Below are 16854 nucleotides of genomic sequence, written 5' to 3' on the forward strand. Positions count from 1 at the left end.
GATTTTCCTGCCACTTCAAATGGTTCCCCTCATTCTGACACAGCTCGCTTCATCTGAACAGCCACCCTCAGTCCACCACATTTTGTGGAACACTGAGCAGTATGAAGAAGAAAAGGACCTTTTACCAAAACAATGGCCCATCATTGTAGAAAATAGGGCTTTTTTCCCCACACCCTTCGATATAAAATAGTCTAATTATGACAAACAGCAGCAAAAAGAACTGTTAAGAAGTGGGCTGTTGAGGCTTCTGTGTAGCTGCAGTGCCCCCCATAATGTTTAGGGACAGAGTCACATTTTTCTTGGAGTTACCCCTCTCTGGTCCTCAGCTTAAAATTCTACATCAAACAATTCAGACGTGATTAAAGTGCACATTCCAGACGCTTCCAGATGTTTAACAGAGGAGCTGCCATACTTTGGAAGTTCCTTTTTTTGTCTCCACACTTCCTTCTTGCCATCACTCTGATACAGGCTCATCTTGGTCTCATCTGTCCAGAACTCTGCGGGCTCCTTTAAGTACTTTTTGGCCAACTCTAATCTGGCCATCGTGTTTTTTGTGTCTAACTAGTGGTTGGCATGTTGCAGTGTAGCCTCTGGATTTCAGTTCATGGATAGGACTCTCTTGAAGGCTGTTTCTGATCTGCCGGACCAGCTATTGAGGATTTTTTTTTTTTTACCAATGTGAGGATTCTTCTGTCCTCCTTGGCCTACCAGTCACAGAGCTCACCAGTGCATTCTTTCTTCTCAATGAGCTACCAGACAGATGGTTTTGGAAATCATAAAGTTTGACTGCTGTCCCTAGTTCTCTTCTTGTTTTTCAGCTTCACAATAGCTTCCTTGACTTTCTTAGGCACAGCTTGTCTTCTCATGTTGAACAATGGAAACTACAGACTCCAAATTGAAGACACAAGTCTAGGTGTCTTATCCCTGCACTTATAAAGCAATGAAACACACCAAAGTATTCTCAAACAGCCAGCCGTCCCACACATTATGGTGCCCTGAAATGTGTGTGTGTGTGTGTGGGGGGGGGGGGGGTGTGCATTAAAAAAAGTGTTGTAATTTCTACACGGCCGAACTAAAAAGGTGGATGCACTTCTTTTGTCTGAAGAGTTAGCTGTAATGGTAAAACAAGTGAAATTCAGTCTGGTTCACAGTTCTGACAGGTCACAGGATTTGCCTGTTTATGAGCCAGCTCTAACCAAGACACTGAAAACTTCAAGCATATGCTTAAGAATTCATTTTATTCGTCTGATCGAAAAGAAAAAACACAATGAGAAAAACGTCGATTCATATTTAAAAGGGAAATTTAATAAGAAATGTAACATCACTCAGTTAAGGAAAAAACAAAAGCATAAACCATGTAAACCATGTACAAGCAAACCGAGGGAAACGTGGAGTAAAACCCATTCGACTTATTTTAAAACTCACATGACTGAAAACGTGATTGAATTCTACACAAAACATGACAGGCACTTAAAGAAACAAACTATTTCCAGCTATTTACCCAGTCAATTAATGAGTTTAGTTCCATTATGGTCCCTGTAAATATTGATAGACGAATTATTGGACAAACAGATGACATCAAGATGGGACGGAAAAGCTTTACGTGAAGCAACGAGAAGCACTTCAGCATCAGTCTATACTGACCCTAAACAGAGTTCAGGTTACACATTTTACCCCTCCACCGGAGGAAAACACTCAGTTCTGCACTAAAAGATTCTTGCCATCATTTGGACCCAGGTTTCCTCTCGTTCACACGCATCAATGCGTGCTCCGACTCGTCTTCACGAGTAGAATGGTTCACTGTCTTGAGGACATTTCAGTAGTGCAGATGTGATTGTGCAGATTTTCCCCGATTCGCCAACTTTACAAGCACTGGGACTTCGATGGGGATAAAGCATTTTGACAGCACATCATTTACTGTTCATAGAGGAAGAAACGAAACATAAACAGGTATACATTCCAGAACAGTAGCAGTTCGTGCCTTAATTTAAGCGACTGGCAACTTTTTGCAGCAACTGTTAAAATGATCATTAGCAACCCCCCAAACCCATATAGTGACAAAGAATTACTTGCACATAAAGACAGTAAGAGGCTGTACATGATGTGCAGTGTTTAGCGAGTGAGTATCAGGTGGGAGTTCAATAAAGACAAAAAAAAACTTTTCTAAATCCTAAGATATCCACCTTAAGGGCGAGCACTATAAATGAGTCCGAATCATACGACAACTAATGCTCGTTGGGAATAACAAAGTGCTTAAACTCTTAATCCATAGATTGCTCAATAGAAAACTTCACTTTAAGTCTTGATAATATGATCAATTAGAAGTAATGTTATATCAAAATAAAGTGAAAAGATTTACAGGAAATCTTAGGATTGCTTTAATGTAAAAAAACAACAACAACAACAAACAAACAAAAAACCCCTCTTCATTCTCCTTGTACCTAAGCTTGGCTAAATAAACAGACGTACTTCAAAGAACATTTGGCCCACAATCTGATACCCACAGTGGGGTAATGGCAGTCCATAAGACGACCTGACTGGTACCTTTTAAGTAAAGTATTTCAGGCAACCTTGGTGGTTTTCCTTAAGATGTTTCAGAGCAAATTTACCCTGCAAAGCATAAATTTGTCTGATTTGCTGCACTGAACTTGAAGACAGCCACCTGCCTTCACATCTACCGGCCACAAATGCAGATCTTTGGAACACTTAGGTCACTTGGATCATTTTACAAACCAGGTCGATTTCAGGGACCACACCAGGACCTCATCATATCTGCCTACTACACCTAAGATTCACCAGTAACTTGCTGGTGGCTTTAGTAACGTGCCACCTTAGAAATGATCCCTAACAGTCTAAAGTGCTTGTGGTCTCTGCAGCAGGTTGACAGATACTTCTTGGGCTGCAGACGGGGTGGTGGTGAATTAGGACGGATGCAGAAGCTCTAACAGGGCCCCAACTGCACCGAAGTAACCCTAAAAAACAAAAGCACAAGGAAGCGGTTAGAAATAACCGAGCCCGTCAATGCAAGCATCTGCATTTGTGGCCTCAAAGGGGGGATCGCTTTGAGTGACTTACCTCATGCCGAAGGAAAAGCGCTTTGAGCTGGCCCTTGGACCAGTAGTCCATGGCATAGGCTAGCAGCTTCATGGACAGGGTGTTCACTCTTAAGAAGTTGCCAACAAACACCACTCTCTCAATGTTCTAAGCACAAAAAAAAACAAACACAAAATGAAAACTGGAATAAAACAGAGGTATGATTCGAAATATCAGAGTTACAATCACAAAAATATTCATAACAGCAGTAAAACAGCAGTAACATGTTAACATCGTTATTCCAATAAAACACACTCTGGGCTGAGAAAGGCACGTAGGTACGCAGTTTACCTCCTCTACGCCTTCATAGCCCTGTACAATGCTGCTTGATCAAGACGCCACAAGGCAGCACCGTAAAGAGGCTGAACGCAAAGAGGAAACTCAGCAGGGGAACAGATCAGGTTACGTTGATCTGAAGACTCGTCAAACTTTTTTCTTTTTTTTTTTAAATAAGAGTACTCTGAATACACAGATGATTTTGAGACTAACTGCAAACGAATCGAGGTGCGTCTTAATTTATCCGTCAGCAAACAAAACGGCTCTTGGAGCCAGTTTAAATGAGATGGGATTTGGTTTCGATGCTGTCGAATTGTCATTCACCTCTTGTAGTTTGGTGGCAATTTACCGAGTACGTCATTATTCCTACTCCTTGAACTTGTTGTACCATCTCTCTTCCCAGCACACCAGGCTGTTAGAATAAACACACACACACATCTTGTCTTACTACACCTGTGTTACTAACCTCATTGAGAGCGCACATTCTGGTGATGGAGCCGATGTTATTGGTGATGGTGACCAGTGTCGCCCTGGCAAGGTCCTCCTTAGACACAGACTCCCTCTTCTCCTTCGACATCATGTTGCCAAAGCTACCAAATCAGAGGAGGTTTATTATCAGAGTAACTCTAGTCATTTGTTTGAAAGTAGCCTTAAACACATTACACAACCAGTCCTATCTGAACACAATAGTTCCAAATAAATCTTTAAGCTGTGGTCAGAAGTGTGTTCACAGATGAAAGTTTGTGTCAATGGAAACGTTCTGGTTCTGTGTTTCACTGAGGCTTGTTTATGCCGGAATCCATCTCAAACAGGCTTGTGACCGACAGCAAGAATAAAGAAGCAGCTGTAAACCGCGCACCTTGAGGCCACAGCCCAGCCCGGCAGCCCAAACCTCTCATAGTTTCCTCCATAGATGTCCCGAACCAGCTTGTCCACACGGGTGCTCTCCCCTTGAGAAGCCATTTCTAGAGCTTCCTCGAAAGTAGAGCAGCCAGTAAGCAGGCAACACAGGCCGAGGAAGGTCCCGCCACCGAGGCTGTCGACAACACACACAGAATGACAACATGAAAGACATTAGAATCCCGGTTCTTTTAACTATCAGCTGAAATAACTGTCCAATTTTAACTTATGGGAACGTCCATACCAAAAATCAGATTCAACACAACTGTGAACATTATACAGACTCCTCATTCAAGTATAATGGTCTTTCCTCTTCAGCACAGAAAACAGAGAGCCATTATGACGAAGAGTCAATCTGTCATGAGTTCAATCCACAGTCACCAGACAGAGAAACCGCAGAGGTAGGAAAAAATAATGACCAAAAATACTAAAAATGTTCAATCCAAATAACATAATGAAAAAAAAAAAAAAAACTTCCTATGAACGAAAGAAAAAAAAACAAGTTCTGAAACAAAAATTAGCATATGTCACTCCCCCCTGCTATTTTAGAAGCTCCTAGGGGGAGAGGGGTGGCCCCTGTGAGGAAACAACAGGATAGATGTTAACTCCCGTTCTAAGTAGAGCAGCCTCTCAGTGCGCTCAGGGTAACCAAACTGCTGCTGTCAACAAGATGGGAAAGGAGTCAGTTGCCTTACAGGTCATTAGTGGGTGCACCGGTCTTTGAAATGAATGAACAAATAAAGAAGGATGCCTGTATGTGTCAGTACTGATGGAAAAAAGGGTACATACAACTTCTTCTGATCCTTTTATTGAATGACATTCCTGCCCTGAAAGTCCCCTTCCTTCCTGAGGTTCAAACCAGCCCCCATACCAAGTGTAGCCTGTCCAATCATCTTCAGTGCTGATCAATCAACAGATCATCCTCCTCACTTAATAGGTTGCTCTGCACGCCTGTCACAGTTTGCAAGAGCTCAAAATGTCTTATTTCATCTAACAAAATCCAAGATTATCACTGTAACTGTAATAGGACATGTGGCAAAATGTGTCAGTTCCTATCCATCTGATGCTTGAACCGCAAAAAGTCGGATTTCTTGTTGAAAAATGGACGAGTAACTAAAAAATGTTTCCCATCGACAGACTGAGAAATCGGCTAATCGCTGTTGTAAATCATTTGCATGGTCTGCTCCTAATGCACTGTATCAGGTTTTAACATGACACTGTTAAGAGTTCTACTTTTGGATACATTTGGGTTATCTCCAAATCCCTGCACTGTATCCATGGCAACCAAATGCGAGAAAGTTGCAAATTGGACAAATATTCAACGCTCGCACTCAAAAAAAAAAAAAAAAAAAAATCACAGCTCACACACATTTACTGCCATCTTCTGACTTCAGCTCGTCATTACCTGGTCCCCGTGACTCGTTTGTAGTTGTTCTCTGAGTAGACGGCCAAGATACTGACCCCAGAGCCAATGTTGACTAGCAGCAGAGGATAAGGATTCTCAAGTGTATAGGGCCTCTGGACACAATGGTCTGGGTCTGTGGGGTTTTCGAAGTAGTAGCACTCCGAGGGGCCGCTGGACACCACCGAGTCAATGTAAAGAACCCCCCGGATCAAACAGTCCAGCTCATCCAGCTTGTGGAGCTGCAGGTCCGCCATCTTTTTTTTTGGGAGAGAAAAACAACAGGGATAGTGTCATAACTAAGGGGATGTGGTCACGTCAAGACAGAAACAGGAAACTGGAGGAAGACAAAATGTGAGGGGGGGGTGAAAACAGGAACTTTCATTACAATTCAAGCTTTTTACATCACATGTCCTGATGCTTAGTGTGACTGAAAGCAATCCATGTTTCTTTTTTGCCATATTTTGTTATTATTTAAGCAACTGCACATCCTTTATGTCTGCTTAAATACAGCAAATAGATATCTTTAGGATTAAATGGATGCTTCAATGTTTACGTAGCTTTCCATGTTGCATGCTGGTGTTACATGAAAACCCTCCAAATGCTGTTAATGTGTAATAACCACACAACTGTATCATTCTCCACCCTTTACATTTCCACAGCCTGCAAGAGCCAAGTACAACAGCAGACCCACCGTACGGAAATCAGCCTCAAACTTGTATGCTCCCCCTCCAGTGGCACAGAGGGTGGTGTGGAGGCTGGAGAAGTGCTTGCTGCGACCCATTTGCAGGAACGCCGGGAGGTCATGCGTGGGGAAGCGGATAAAGTGCAGGTTGCCTTTCCTGCCACACAACGTCAGGTCCTGCAGCTCCAGGTGAACGTCCCTGATTCCGGTTTTACCATAAGCTGTGTTGGACGTTAGGTAGCGCCTGATGCTTTTCAGGTTCTCCACCTCCTCCTGCTCCTCCTCTGCTGTGATGTCTTTGGGCTCAAAGTACACAAGCTTCACCAGAGTGCCTCCAATGTCCATCCCAAACCAAGGAAATGCTGCAAAGTGTGAGACAACAGATCCAGACAGCTGTACACCACCATTTTCATTACAAAAAATAAAATAAAAAAATGAACGGATCACACATAATTGTAATACACACATGTATCTGTTATTGATTTGTGACAATGGGAACAGTAAATGTTGAGGTCTCAATGCTGGCCCACATAGTGGTAAGCAGCTTCATTCTGAGAGGCAGTACAGTGTGTGCCACGAACGCCATCTTGTTGCAAAATAGATTCTGGCTGTTTACTACAGCTACCGATAATACACTGAATGCCAACGGTAAATTGATTTTCGGTGTTGGTATAATATCACTTTATTAACTAACGATATCAGCATATTCTTCATAAAATATGCAACATTTTACGAATTTTTTTCATAGCCGTTTTAGCACCGACTTCCCTTTAAGGTGAACGCCTCTGCGTTTTGTATACATGCCGTGGCCCCCTTTCCCAGTAAATATACCAAGCCCACTCCAGCATTGTTAAAACCTACGCGGCCTCGTCTTCTTAACCGAATCTTTGCGATGCCTCGCCGTCGAGCTGGACGTCCGCCGCTCGGATGTAGCTCTTCCTGCAGTCGCGGCAGCCTCATTTTTAGGTTCGTTTCTGAGGTAACCTGGCATCTCCTTGTTGGAACGCGGCTGTTTCGACGGTGTTTCGTCTTCGTCGACAGTATCATCGTCGCATTGTTGGCCATTGAACGCCATTGAAATGACTACTTAACTACATATATGTTGTGCGTGAAGCTAAATCAAACCATCATCCACCAGTGATTTATGAGGAAAATACAGAGCGCAGGTTAACGAGCACGTGAAATGGCTCGCTTTAAAAGTGAGTCGTTTTAAATGGCTGAGCTACATGTCCTTTTTATGTTCGCTGTCAAGGCATATGTGGGCGGGGTTAAGAAGTGATCGAAGGAAGCCTCATCCAATTAGAGGGCGACTCCACCAGCCAGAGGACCGTTAGCAAAAGGTGGCTGATATCACTTTGGATTTGAACTTCATAAAAAAACGCAACGTAAAACATAATGGAGATGTGAATGTATGTATGTACGTACAACAAAGTTGAACAAAGCCCCATTTTATTGTTACAAAGCAATTAAGGTTAGTAAATTACAAACGTTCACAAATGATTAAGGTAACTAAATCTGTTTAATCTTTTCAATACTTGATTAAAGTATTAAATGTGCATTAGTTGGTTGACCTTCAGATGTTATTTAAAGTTGTGTGAGTAAGGTCTTTTGTACTCATTTCATATTTCCTATGTTTAGTCCTTTTGATTTTCACATTGTGCTTCCATAGAGGTTCTCTCCCAGTGATATTTGTAACAGGTAAAGCACAGGTCCTTTATTTTCTTCTATTAACAGTTCCATGTTATCTCAGTGTCCCAGTAACCTATGGCAGTGTGTCAGCATGCATAAAGCCGGCCCGTAGAAAGTGATGCGGTTAAACTGAATTAAAAAAGGCTCTTAATTGTTTGAGGGTGGCATGTGCTTAAAACAACCCAGTGATTCACAGCAAATCAGTACTTTGTAACAATACCATCCATTTTTAACTCGCATACCAGACTGCTAACAGTCCTCTACGCTTGTTCTGAGTTCTGTTTCTCCACACAACCTGAACATGAAATAAAGAAGAAATCTTTGCGATCACAAGCATTTCTTATCTCGTTTTTATTGATGTGATGTCGGCTTGCCTCGCTAAAGAAGGTAGGATAGAATAGACAACTACTTTATTCATCCCCCAGTGGGGGAAAATTCAAGTTTAGCTAAAAATTCGACCAAAATGATTTATCAATCCTTTGCGTAAGTTCATTAAGACCTGTTTCCCCACATCTGCCCTCATTCCCTGGTTTTTGGGAATTTGCCTTCCTCTAGCTTCCACTTTTCCACAATGTCAAACTCATCTCATTCTTAATTCTGCCGTCACAACTTTGCTTAAATGGTCTGCTCCATGTTCTCTAAAACTCTCCTCTGTTCTGCCAATCTCCCTCCAGACTGACTCTCACACAACCTGCCTTATTATCGTATTATTTCTGTCTGCTTACTCGTACTACATCTACCCTCCACAGGTTCCCATCATACCCCTTTCCTTTATTCATGTTCCACTCTTTCAACTGATCCATCCTTACTGAACTGACATAAGGACTATATGCAGCACATTCTCACTTACAATGTGCAAAATCATCCCAACGGATCTCTTTCAGCGCACTTTCTGTATTGCCAAAGCAATTTACGATTTAATCTGGCACCTTATACATCATAATACAGTCCAACAGGTTTCTGCTTGAATGGGAAGAGCATCTATTGGCAAACTAAAGCTGTCAGATCTAATATTTGCACCAGATGCCAGGAAGCACCTGGCGAATCGACAAACCAGGGATTATCAAAGCGGGCATTCGTTAACCAAATTTTAAGTGTGGTCATTTGTTTGACTTGAGTACAGTAATATTTACTACATGTCTGTTACATCCCTAAACATTAAAACAGAAAAGATTAAATCAAATCGCTAAGTATCAATTGAATATACACCAAATGACATGACAGGTCTCAAATACCCCAAGTCATGCAATGCCTTCCTGCTCAGATATAAACCGAGGCCGGTGCCGTATTTCAGTCGATCAGATGGATTTCTTTTTCTGTTCAGAATGTAATTAACTTCTACATGTACTGATTTGTTGACAGCTCAATATGTAAGATATCCCAAGTAATTTGGGATATTTTTAACCACATAACAGTCTATTAAAACAAGTAATTCGATACCTAGATAGAATAGAAATAGAATAGAGTATATATATGTCTATGTACAAATAAATATAGAGTGCACTAGCCATAATTTACACCCACATTATCCAGTGTAAAAGGAAAAGGAAATTTAGAGTGTGCTCAGGTGCCCCCTCCATAGTTCACATCCAACTAAATTCAGGTCCTTATTACACTTATCTCATTGGGTGCCAGCCAACAGTTTTATCCTGCTTATTAGACAAGAGAGCATACAAACAATCATTAGCACACAGCCTCTGAGGACTTTTAAAAACACCACATTTGGAGCAAATGCAGAAATAAACCTGAGATCTCCACCTACTTCCACGAAGCGCCCCGACTAGAATCATAAGGGCCGATTTGTTTTTTTTTGTTCTGAAGTCATATTCATTCAACAGTAGGAATAGAAAACATAGTCAAGCTTAAAAACAGATGTGTAATGCATGACAAGATCAAAGGTCTGGCAAGTCAGCTATTATGAAGACAGGTAATATTTAAACTGTTGCCCTGTGCCATCTTAGAGCAGTGGCTACGATAATGCAACAAACACTTTACACTCGGTCACAATCCTTAAAGCCTAATCTTCTCTTTCATTAAAAAACTTTAAATCCCTTATTTCTTTAGCTTCCATGCCAACAGCAGGGCGCAGGCGCCCACCCCTGCAGCAGTCAGAATGTACTTAGTTGACTGGGTGAGGGGACTCAGAGCGGCTGCTTCTTCCTGCAGCGGTTTCGGCTCACGTGAAGCATCGGCTGAGGCAGGTTTAAAAGCGTTGTTGCTCTCGCCGGTTAAACTTGACACCGTATCGTCAGTAGCATTAATGGACGGCTCGGGGATGATTTCTTTGGCTGCCTCTCCGTTGGTTATTTGAAGGTGAGGCGGTGCGTTTTGGCCATCCAGGTTAAGGATAGATGGCACCTCGGATACATGCACCACCTCCTCGAACACCACGCTCTGATTTGGTGACTCGTAATGGTTCTCTTCAGGCTCGTTTTCGCTGGGGGCGATACCGTTCTCCTGGCATGGCAGAGGTGTGGATGGTTTCGCGATGGTGCTGCTGACAGCGGAGCATGCAGAAGCGTAGGTGGAGGCCGCTGGGTCTGGTGCAGCCGCGCTTATTTCCAGGCGCTCACTGTTACCGGAGTAGAGCGCCCCCACTGGGTTGGACGCTTGGACCGTAGGACTGGGATGGTTTTGTGGTTGGATGCTGACAAGTTGGCCCGGCTTGCTCAGACACACACTGTTATCGTCGGCATCAGCATGAGGCTCAGGGGCGGTTGTAGCTGCAGCTTTGGTCTTTGGGCTGCTTTCAACAATCTGCAGGTGAAATGCAGTAAAAGAGTCATTTTTCAATATATTTTTTTCCTCATTCAGTGTGTGAATGTGTTCTGAAGTTAAAAATTCACTTATATCGGAACAGTACTATCACAACTGCATCAAAAGGCTTGTTAAAGTTATATTGAGTTGACAAACAACACTAAAAGTGAGTCTTTTTATGCTTTTATGAGGTTAGCACATTGAGGAGTGGAATTTACACTTAACTCATTGGCTGCCAGCCATTTTCAGTTCAGAGCCACCCATACTGCCAAGTGTTTTTCAGTATTTTGACTGATTTTCCAAGACCCACAGAAAAGTGTGTCTTATGACTATGTACACACCGAAATTACCAAAAGAAAGAGTAGACTCTCTTCTTTGATCAGGAAAAAAAGTTTGTTTCTACCATTTTCAGTCTTTTAGTAATAGACAGTAGAACATAGGTTGGTTTCACCAAAAACAGCTGTTTGACCCAAAAAAATTGAGAAAACGAGCTCTTTTTTTTGTGCATAGTGGCACTGCTGCCACCTAGCGGGTAATTTTGCCAGTATATTCTCTGTTTAGTGTTTACAAGCTGTGTTTAAAATGTTCGATTATCCGTTTTTGAGGAGGGGGATCCATGCAACACATTTAGTCGGGCTCATTGGCAAGAAACATGAAAGGGAAATGTGACTTTGTTTTAAATTAAAACCTTTTCATCAAGAAAAAAAAGGATTTTTGGACACTACATTCCTATTGTTTAGTGGCGTAATTGTTACCATATAAACAAAGGGACATCACTTCAAATAAAAGTATTAGGTATGGTCATGAATCTGTTAAACGCTACAACGTTGATATTCACCTGTGTGGATTCAGAAGTTTCCGGCTGCTGAACAGCAGTTGGAGTTTGGTTGACTGGAGGAGAGGAGTCCTGGACCGGATGCTTTACTGGTGTCATTGTGGGGAAAGAAGATCCATCGGATATGTCTGAGTTGATCTGAGTAGAACTCTGCAGCGGCTCGTCGTTTGTAGTGACAGCTGTTTGGAGGGGAACTGATGGAGGGGTGGTCACAAAGTTATCGGCAAACTTTTCGTTACTCGAGCTCACCTCATCGGGGATCAGACCAGCGGCGCCAGAAACATTTTGGATATCTGATTCAGTGTTTTCCTCAGGGTCCTGATGAGGGGTGACCTCTGTCTGTGGCAGTGGGAAGTCAGTCACCTGAGCGCAGGGGGTCTCAGGGGAAGGAGGAGGTGTTGATGGAAGAGGTCGAACTTCAATCGTTGACTGTGGAGGCTCGGGGACAGACTCGGGCGGGGAAGCACCTTCGGCAACTTGGCCTGCTCCGCTCTGAGGTGCCCGCTGCGGCGCGGGGGTTTCCAGAGAGGGTGGCGCCTGTGCAGCTGGCTCTGAGGGAGCTGCGGGAGCTTCAGCTGGTGGAGCTTCAGCTGGTGGAGCCACAGCTGGTGGAGCCACAGCTGGTGGAGCCACAGCTGGTGGAGCCACAGCTGGTGGAGCCACAGCAGCCTGACCGTTTCCACCCCTCTCTGGAGTGGTGAAATGACTGTCAGCTGGTGATGGATGCACATGTGCCTTGATGACAGTTGTTGGAGTTGAGCCGGGGTTGGAATCTAGGACAGAGACAACAGTGGTGAAATTCTAATTTGTATGGACCACACCTGGAGGAACTTTTCATCCTTTTTAACGCTGACTTACTGTTAACGCCTTTCAGAGCGTTGTATGCGGCTCTGATTTCAGCTGCAAGAGTCCTCTGCTCACACGCCTCGAGTGCCTCGATGAACTGCTCCGGCCAGTTTTCTCTTCTCTTTAGGCAATCCAGAAGAAGCACCATGCCATCATAATTCCCACAGGTCTCTCTTTTTGCCTCTATATTTTCCTGAAATTAGATTGGAAACAGAAACAGCTTCACGCAAAACAGATTATTTTGGAAGCATTAGGAAATTTAACTAACAAAATGCACTGCTGAACAACTTATAATTTAGCTGTCGATAACCTGTCAAACAGGCTCTGGGATTATGTTGGCTCTACGTCACATTTGTTTACGTTTTATAGGAGAATGGGGCTGCAGATAATCCATTTTCTCCGGCCTTAGTTAGGGTGCTTTGGAGTCGAAACTCAACCCTTATGCCCAAAGAGCTGAGCATTAGTAACTGCGGCTACATTGATAACAATTCGTTGCTGGGTCAGAGTTAAGAACTCCTTATGTAAGGTGATGGGGGCAGCGTTTTGGAGACACTGCTTAATTCAAAAGAGAGCAGTGAAAAACTGGATCGTGGTCTATGCCAGCTGCAGGGCTTCGTGTTCTCTCCCGTTGTTTTCCCTGTTGTCTGTCTCTCTCCTGGTGGGTGTGGCTGTAGAATCCTGGGGTTTCTTTGCAGGACAGAAGTGGGCATTTGTTAATCAAACTGGGACTTTTTCAAACGGTGGCCATTTTCAGTGGCAAGACCTGACTGACTGGAATCAGTCTTTGTGATAAGTTCACTGCACAGAAAATGCTTCTCGGAGGAAAAGAAGAGGCTTTTCTGTCATGGATAAACTATATAGAGAATAAAGTTGTTATATTTTGCAGTGGCCGAGACAAACTACAAATTGCGAATGGTCCAAATGTGTGTAATAGCAAATTTAAATGCAGATTTCTGCCACAAACTTGTTTTGCTGTATGGGAACAGTGTTTGTTAGCATCTCTAAGCTGCAGCTGCAGTTCATCACTCTTTCACCGCCCTGTTTACTTGCCCTGATTTCTGCACTTGTCACCAGTCACTAAAACATATAGGACAAGACTCCAAGTTATGCAGCGCCTCTGTTCCCTGAGTGTTTTCTCTGTACCACAGATCCGATGCCGCTGCTCTTGCTGCCACCTCTGACCCTGCCTGTCTTCCAAGTTCAGCATTCTGAATTCCAGAGGAATCCAAACCTGCCACCTTTCCCTGTTAGTCTTCTGAGCTCCAGGAAAAGTCCTTGTCTTAGTAACGTCTTCAGTCTTTACGACTTTGTGAAGAAAGCCTCACCAACCCTTTCACCTGCTCCGTAGTCTGCTTTTGGATCCACGCACACCAGCCTGTTACGGAGTCGCAGCAGCCGTGCGACATCGTGAGCTTGTCTGTGAATGCACCACTCGTTGCAGCATTTACGATTTGTTTTCAAGTGACTTTAAAACAGTTCTCACTCAAAACGGGGTTCATAAATCCTGTTTACAGCGTTCATAAGGGCTATTCAGCATTTGAAAACGCAGGTGGGCACCGCAAGGAGTGTTCACCGCAAGGAGTGTTCACAAACTGTTGTTAAAAAAAAACAGAGTTTAGAAACTAGATTGGTGATGTTTGTTGACACAATAATGTCATCATAAATGAGCATAAAAACTCGTCTGGTCAAAAAAGGAGTACACGTGTTGTTATTACCTTTAGAACAAAAAAGCGTCACAGATCGCCTCTCCTCACCCCACCGCCGCGTTACCACGGCAGCCCAGAAGGTGAAAACTAAACTCTGGCATGTTCCAGCTTGGTGGTATTTAGTTGAACGCAATCTGCTCGGCTATACATCAGTACTTTTGCACACCAGACCATTTGAAAAGCATTGACAGAATGTATCAAAAAGGGTGAAATCTTAATAAAAATGGATCAAATACAGAATATTAGACTTTATCAAGGCAAGGTTCAAGAGCAAGTGCTTGTGTTTAAGCAATGCTTAACATTTGAGAGCCTCATCAGCATTAAGCCAATACATTTCCATCACGATAAACAAAGATTAGACAATACTACAGTAAAATACTATCAAATTCCAACCGTTTTTTCCTTGATCCTAGTAGCTCGTGAAACTTACCCTGTCGTGGAGAGTCAGGCAAGGCAGATGGAAAATGATTTCTCTCACTTTCACCCTGCTAACGATGGTTGGCATATTCCGCCGCAAGTATCCGTTGTAAAGCTCGTCACACGACATCTGGAAAATCAGAGAGTGGGTACAAACGTTACAAAGAGCCGATAAGCTACACTTCTTCTCTACCATACAGGTGGGCACGCACTCATGCAATGTGCGACGCAGCTTCCGCACGGCGTGGCTTCGAAAGATGCGAAAGTAATGAAAATGAAGAATGATCTAATCTTTAGTGAGGGGGGATTTTTTTTATTGGAATGTAACTGAAAGTGAAAGGAAGATGTTGCAACAAATTACGGTAAATGCTCTCTGCGCCGGCTGGATTTTTTCCCCTGAGGGAGGAAAACACTCCCACTTTTCAAGGTTGCAACAAGCTCAAACTAGTCACTGATTGATCACCTTCAAAGTACAGTTTAATATCTGAGCTTCAAATATGCAGCAGGAAAGTATCAACAGTCTCATTCTGCACGCACACACACACACACACACACACACACACACACACACACACACACACACACACACACACCTCCATACTTTCTGTAATGAATACACCTTAAGCTGCTCTCTTTGTTTGCACCAAAACAGCCAGGTTGAGTTATCTGCTGTCAGATTCATCTTTCACAGCTACTTTAAACGACGACGTAGCTGTGGCAGTCTGCCTGGATCTTAAAACGCAATAAATCTGAAAGTCAGCAACCAAAGAGCAAAGTCTAATTTTCTAATTTTATCATTAGTCCACAGAGGCCATAGTTTACCTCACACATACACCAACAAGTAGACATGACTGCTGGGTGCTCTGGTTATAACATGTCTGGTTGTAACATGGAAAGTTTTTTTTTTGTCGAGTGTACATCATTTCCAAGTACAAATTTTAGTAGGAAGTGATGAGAGATTGCAGATTAACAAAACCAGGAAAGACCTCACACATTGGCGGGGGGGGGTTACACCTTGACACAAGGGCAAATTAAGTGCAGCTGAGCCAAATGAATGACCTCTACACTGGCAGGTCACGACTGTCATTTTCTTGCCCCTATGCCCAGTAGTCTGGATCAGATTTCGTGCATTAAAGGCCTGCTTGAATGCGACCTCGCAACTGCGACTTCACGTGTTGTGTCAGCCTCGCGAAGCTCGAAGGACGAGACTCGAGACATTTGCCCACACACGAGGAAACAACTTCTCAAGACATTTTGTCGAGCAAAGCAGCTGACTCGGGTAGTTGGATAGATTAAAACGACTCGAAGGCAAGGCTGAAAAGTGACCGTGAAATTAAATGTAGAATGTAAAAAATATATATACATACAGAAATGACGACAATGTCTTCATATTTAATTACTGACGCGTCGTTTAAAACAACTGAACGAGCTCACTCTTAGGGATGCAACAATGGACTAAGATGGTTTTATAAGTGTTTGAAAAGGTTGAAAATTGAAAACGTGGACGAAGACAAATACCTGGTTATAAATTATAGCAATAACTCGGGACAAATAACAACGAGGGCTAGCTTCAATGACTTAAAAGTTGCGTGCAAGCGAATGCATACATACGACACAACCTAGTTCATGGCAGGAAATGGAAGTAGAACTAAAACGGTCAACTAAATATCAATTCGCTGCCTTTAAACTTTTTGTATAAGATGTTGAATAGCAACGACAATGACAATCTGATCTGGTGCTCACCGTTTTTATTGAGCTTGCAATTCGTGACTCCTTCTCAAGTGTGGTTCCTGCTCTCACCGAGACGTCCTGCACTGTCCTCTTTACACACGCACACATCTGCGCAGCGGTGTCCCCAAAGTCTGTGTTCTCAACTGCCATTGAACACAAGCACGTCAATCAAAAAGCGGCCCAATGGCAACGATTTAAGGTTGAAGTGAAGGCGGGGTTTGCTTAATCTTGACCCTTTCTGTCGTGATGGGATGGCGGCAGAATAGGATTGGATCCTGATTTCTGTTTTACATCTGTCTCTAATCCCTTCCCCTAATCCGTCACATGGACAAAAACAAAGAGCAGGAGAGTCTGTGAACAAAACAGAAAACAAATGAGCCCTGCAATTCGATTTACTCTGTTTAATATGATAAACTGATAGTTAACAGCAGCCTAGCAATGAAGCATACAGTTTTAGATACTTTACCTGAGCAAAAGTAGTTATTCTCTAATAGAGAAATACCCCATTTTCTGGCTA

At 43.0% G+C, this 16854-nt stretch overlaps 2 protein-coding genes across 3 annotated transcripts; both read right to left on the reverse strand.

Moving 5' to 3' along the window:
• Positions 1 to 1283: 1283 nt before the first annotated feature.
• pank2 (pantothenate kinase 2) lies at positions 1284 to 7610 on the reverse strand. 2 transcript variants are annotated; one of them, XM_075488118.1, is made up of 7 exons: positions 7218 to 7610; positions 6366 to 6718; positions 5675 to 5928; positions 4262 to 4405; positions 3836 to 3959; positions 3076 to 3201; positions 1284 to 2972 (listed from the first exon to the last, which is right to left on the reverse strand). In XM_075488118.1, the coding sequence occupies exons 1-7, from the start codon at positions 7429 to 7431 to the stop codon at positions 2922 to 2924; spliced, it is 1266 nt and encodes a 421-aa protein (XP_075344233.1). In that variant the 5' UTR covers positions 7432 to 7610; the 3' UTR covers positions 1284 to 2921. The 2 variants fall into 2 exon arrangements, with proteins under 2 accessions (XP_075344233.1, XP_075344232.1); XM_075488117.1 differs by having other exon boundaries at positions 4229 to 4405.
• A 178-nt stretch (positions 7611 to 7788) lies between these two features.
• On the reverse strand, positions 7789 to 16443 carry mavs (mitochondrial antiviral signaling protein). The gene is made up of 5 exons (XM_075488116.1): positions 16350 to 16443; positions 14620 to 14736; positions 12496 to 12676; positions 11641 to 12410; positions 7789 to 10802 (listed from the first exon to the last, which is right to left on the reverse strand). Exons 2-5 carry the CDS (start codon positions 14734 to 14736, stop codon positions 10098 to 10100), a joined length of 1773 nt encoding a protein of 590 aa, XP_075344231.1. The 5' UTR covers positions 16350 to 16443; the 3' UTR covers positions 7789 to 10097.
• Positions 16444 to 16854: the final 411 nt, after the last annotated feature.

This window comes from Odontesthes bonariensis, chromosome 17, assembly GCF_027942865.1.
Source record: "Odontesthes bonariensis isolate fOdoBon6 chromosome 17, fOdoBon6.hap1, whole genome shotgun sequence".
Lineage (NCBI taxonomy): Eukaryota > Metazoa > Chordata > Actinopteri > Atheriniformes > Atherinopsidae > Odontesthes > Odontesthes bonariensis.

Coding starts and splice junctions, on each gene's coding strand:
- mavs (XM_075488116.1), bottom strand. CDS start 14,736: ATGTCGTGTGACGAGCTTTACAACGGATACTTGCGGCGGAATATGCCA. Junction 12,411..12,495: donor CGCTCTGAAAGGCGTTAACA/GTAAGTCAGCGT, acceptor TCTCTGTCCTAG/ATTCCAACCCCGGCTCAACT. Junction 10,803..11,640: donor AAACTTCTGAATCCACACAG/GTGAATATCAAC, acceptor TTTCACCTGCAG/ATTGTTGAAAGCAGCCCAAA.
- pank2 (XM_075488117.1), bottom strand. CDS start 7,431: ATGGCGTTCAATGGCCAACAATGCGACGATGATACTGTCGACGAAGAC. Junction 6,719..7,217: donor GGTTAAGAAGACGAGGCCGC/GTAGGTTTTAAC, acceptor CACACTTTGCAG/CATTTCCTTGGTTTGGGATG. Junction 3,202..3,835: donor GAATGTGCGCTCTCAATGAG/GTTAGTAACACA, acceptor TTTTGTGCTTAG/AACATTGAGAGAGTGGTGTT.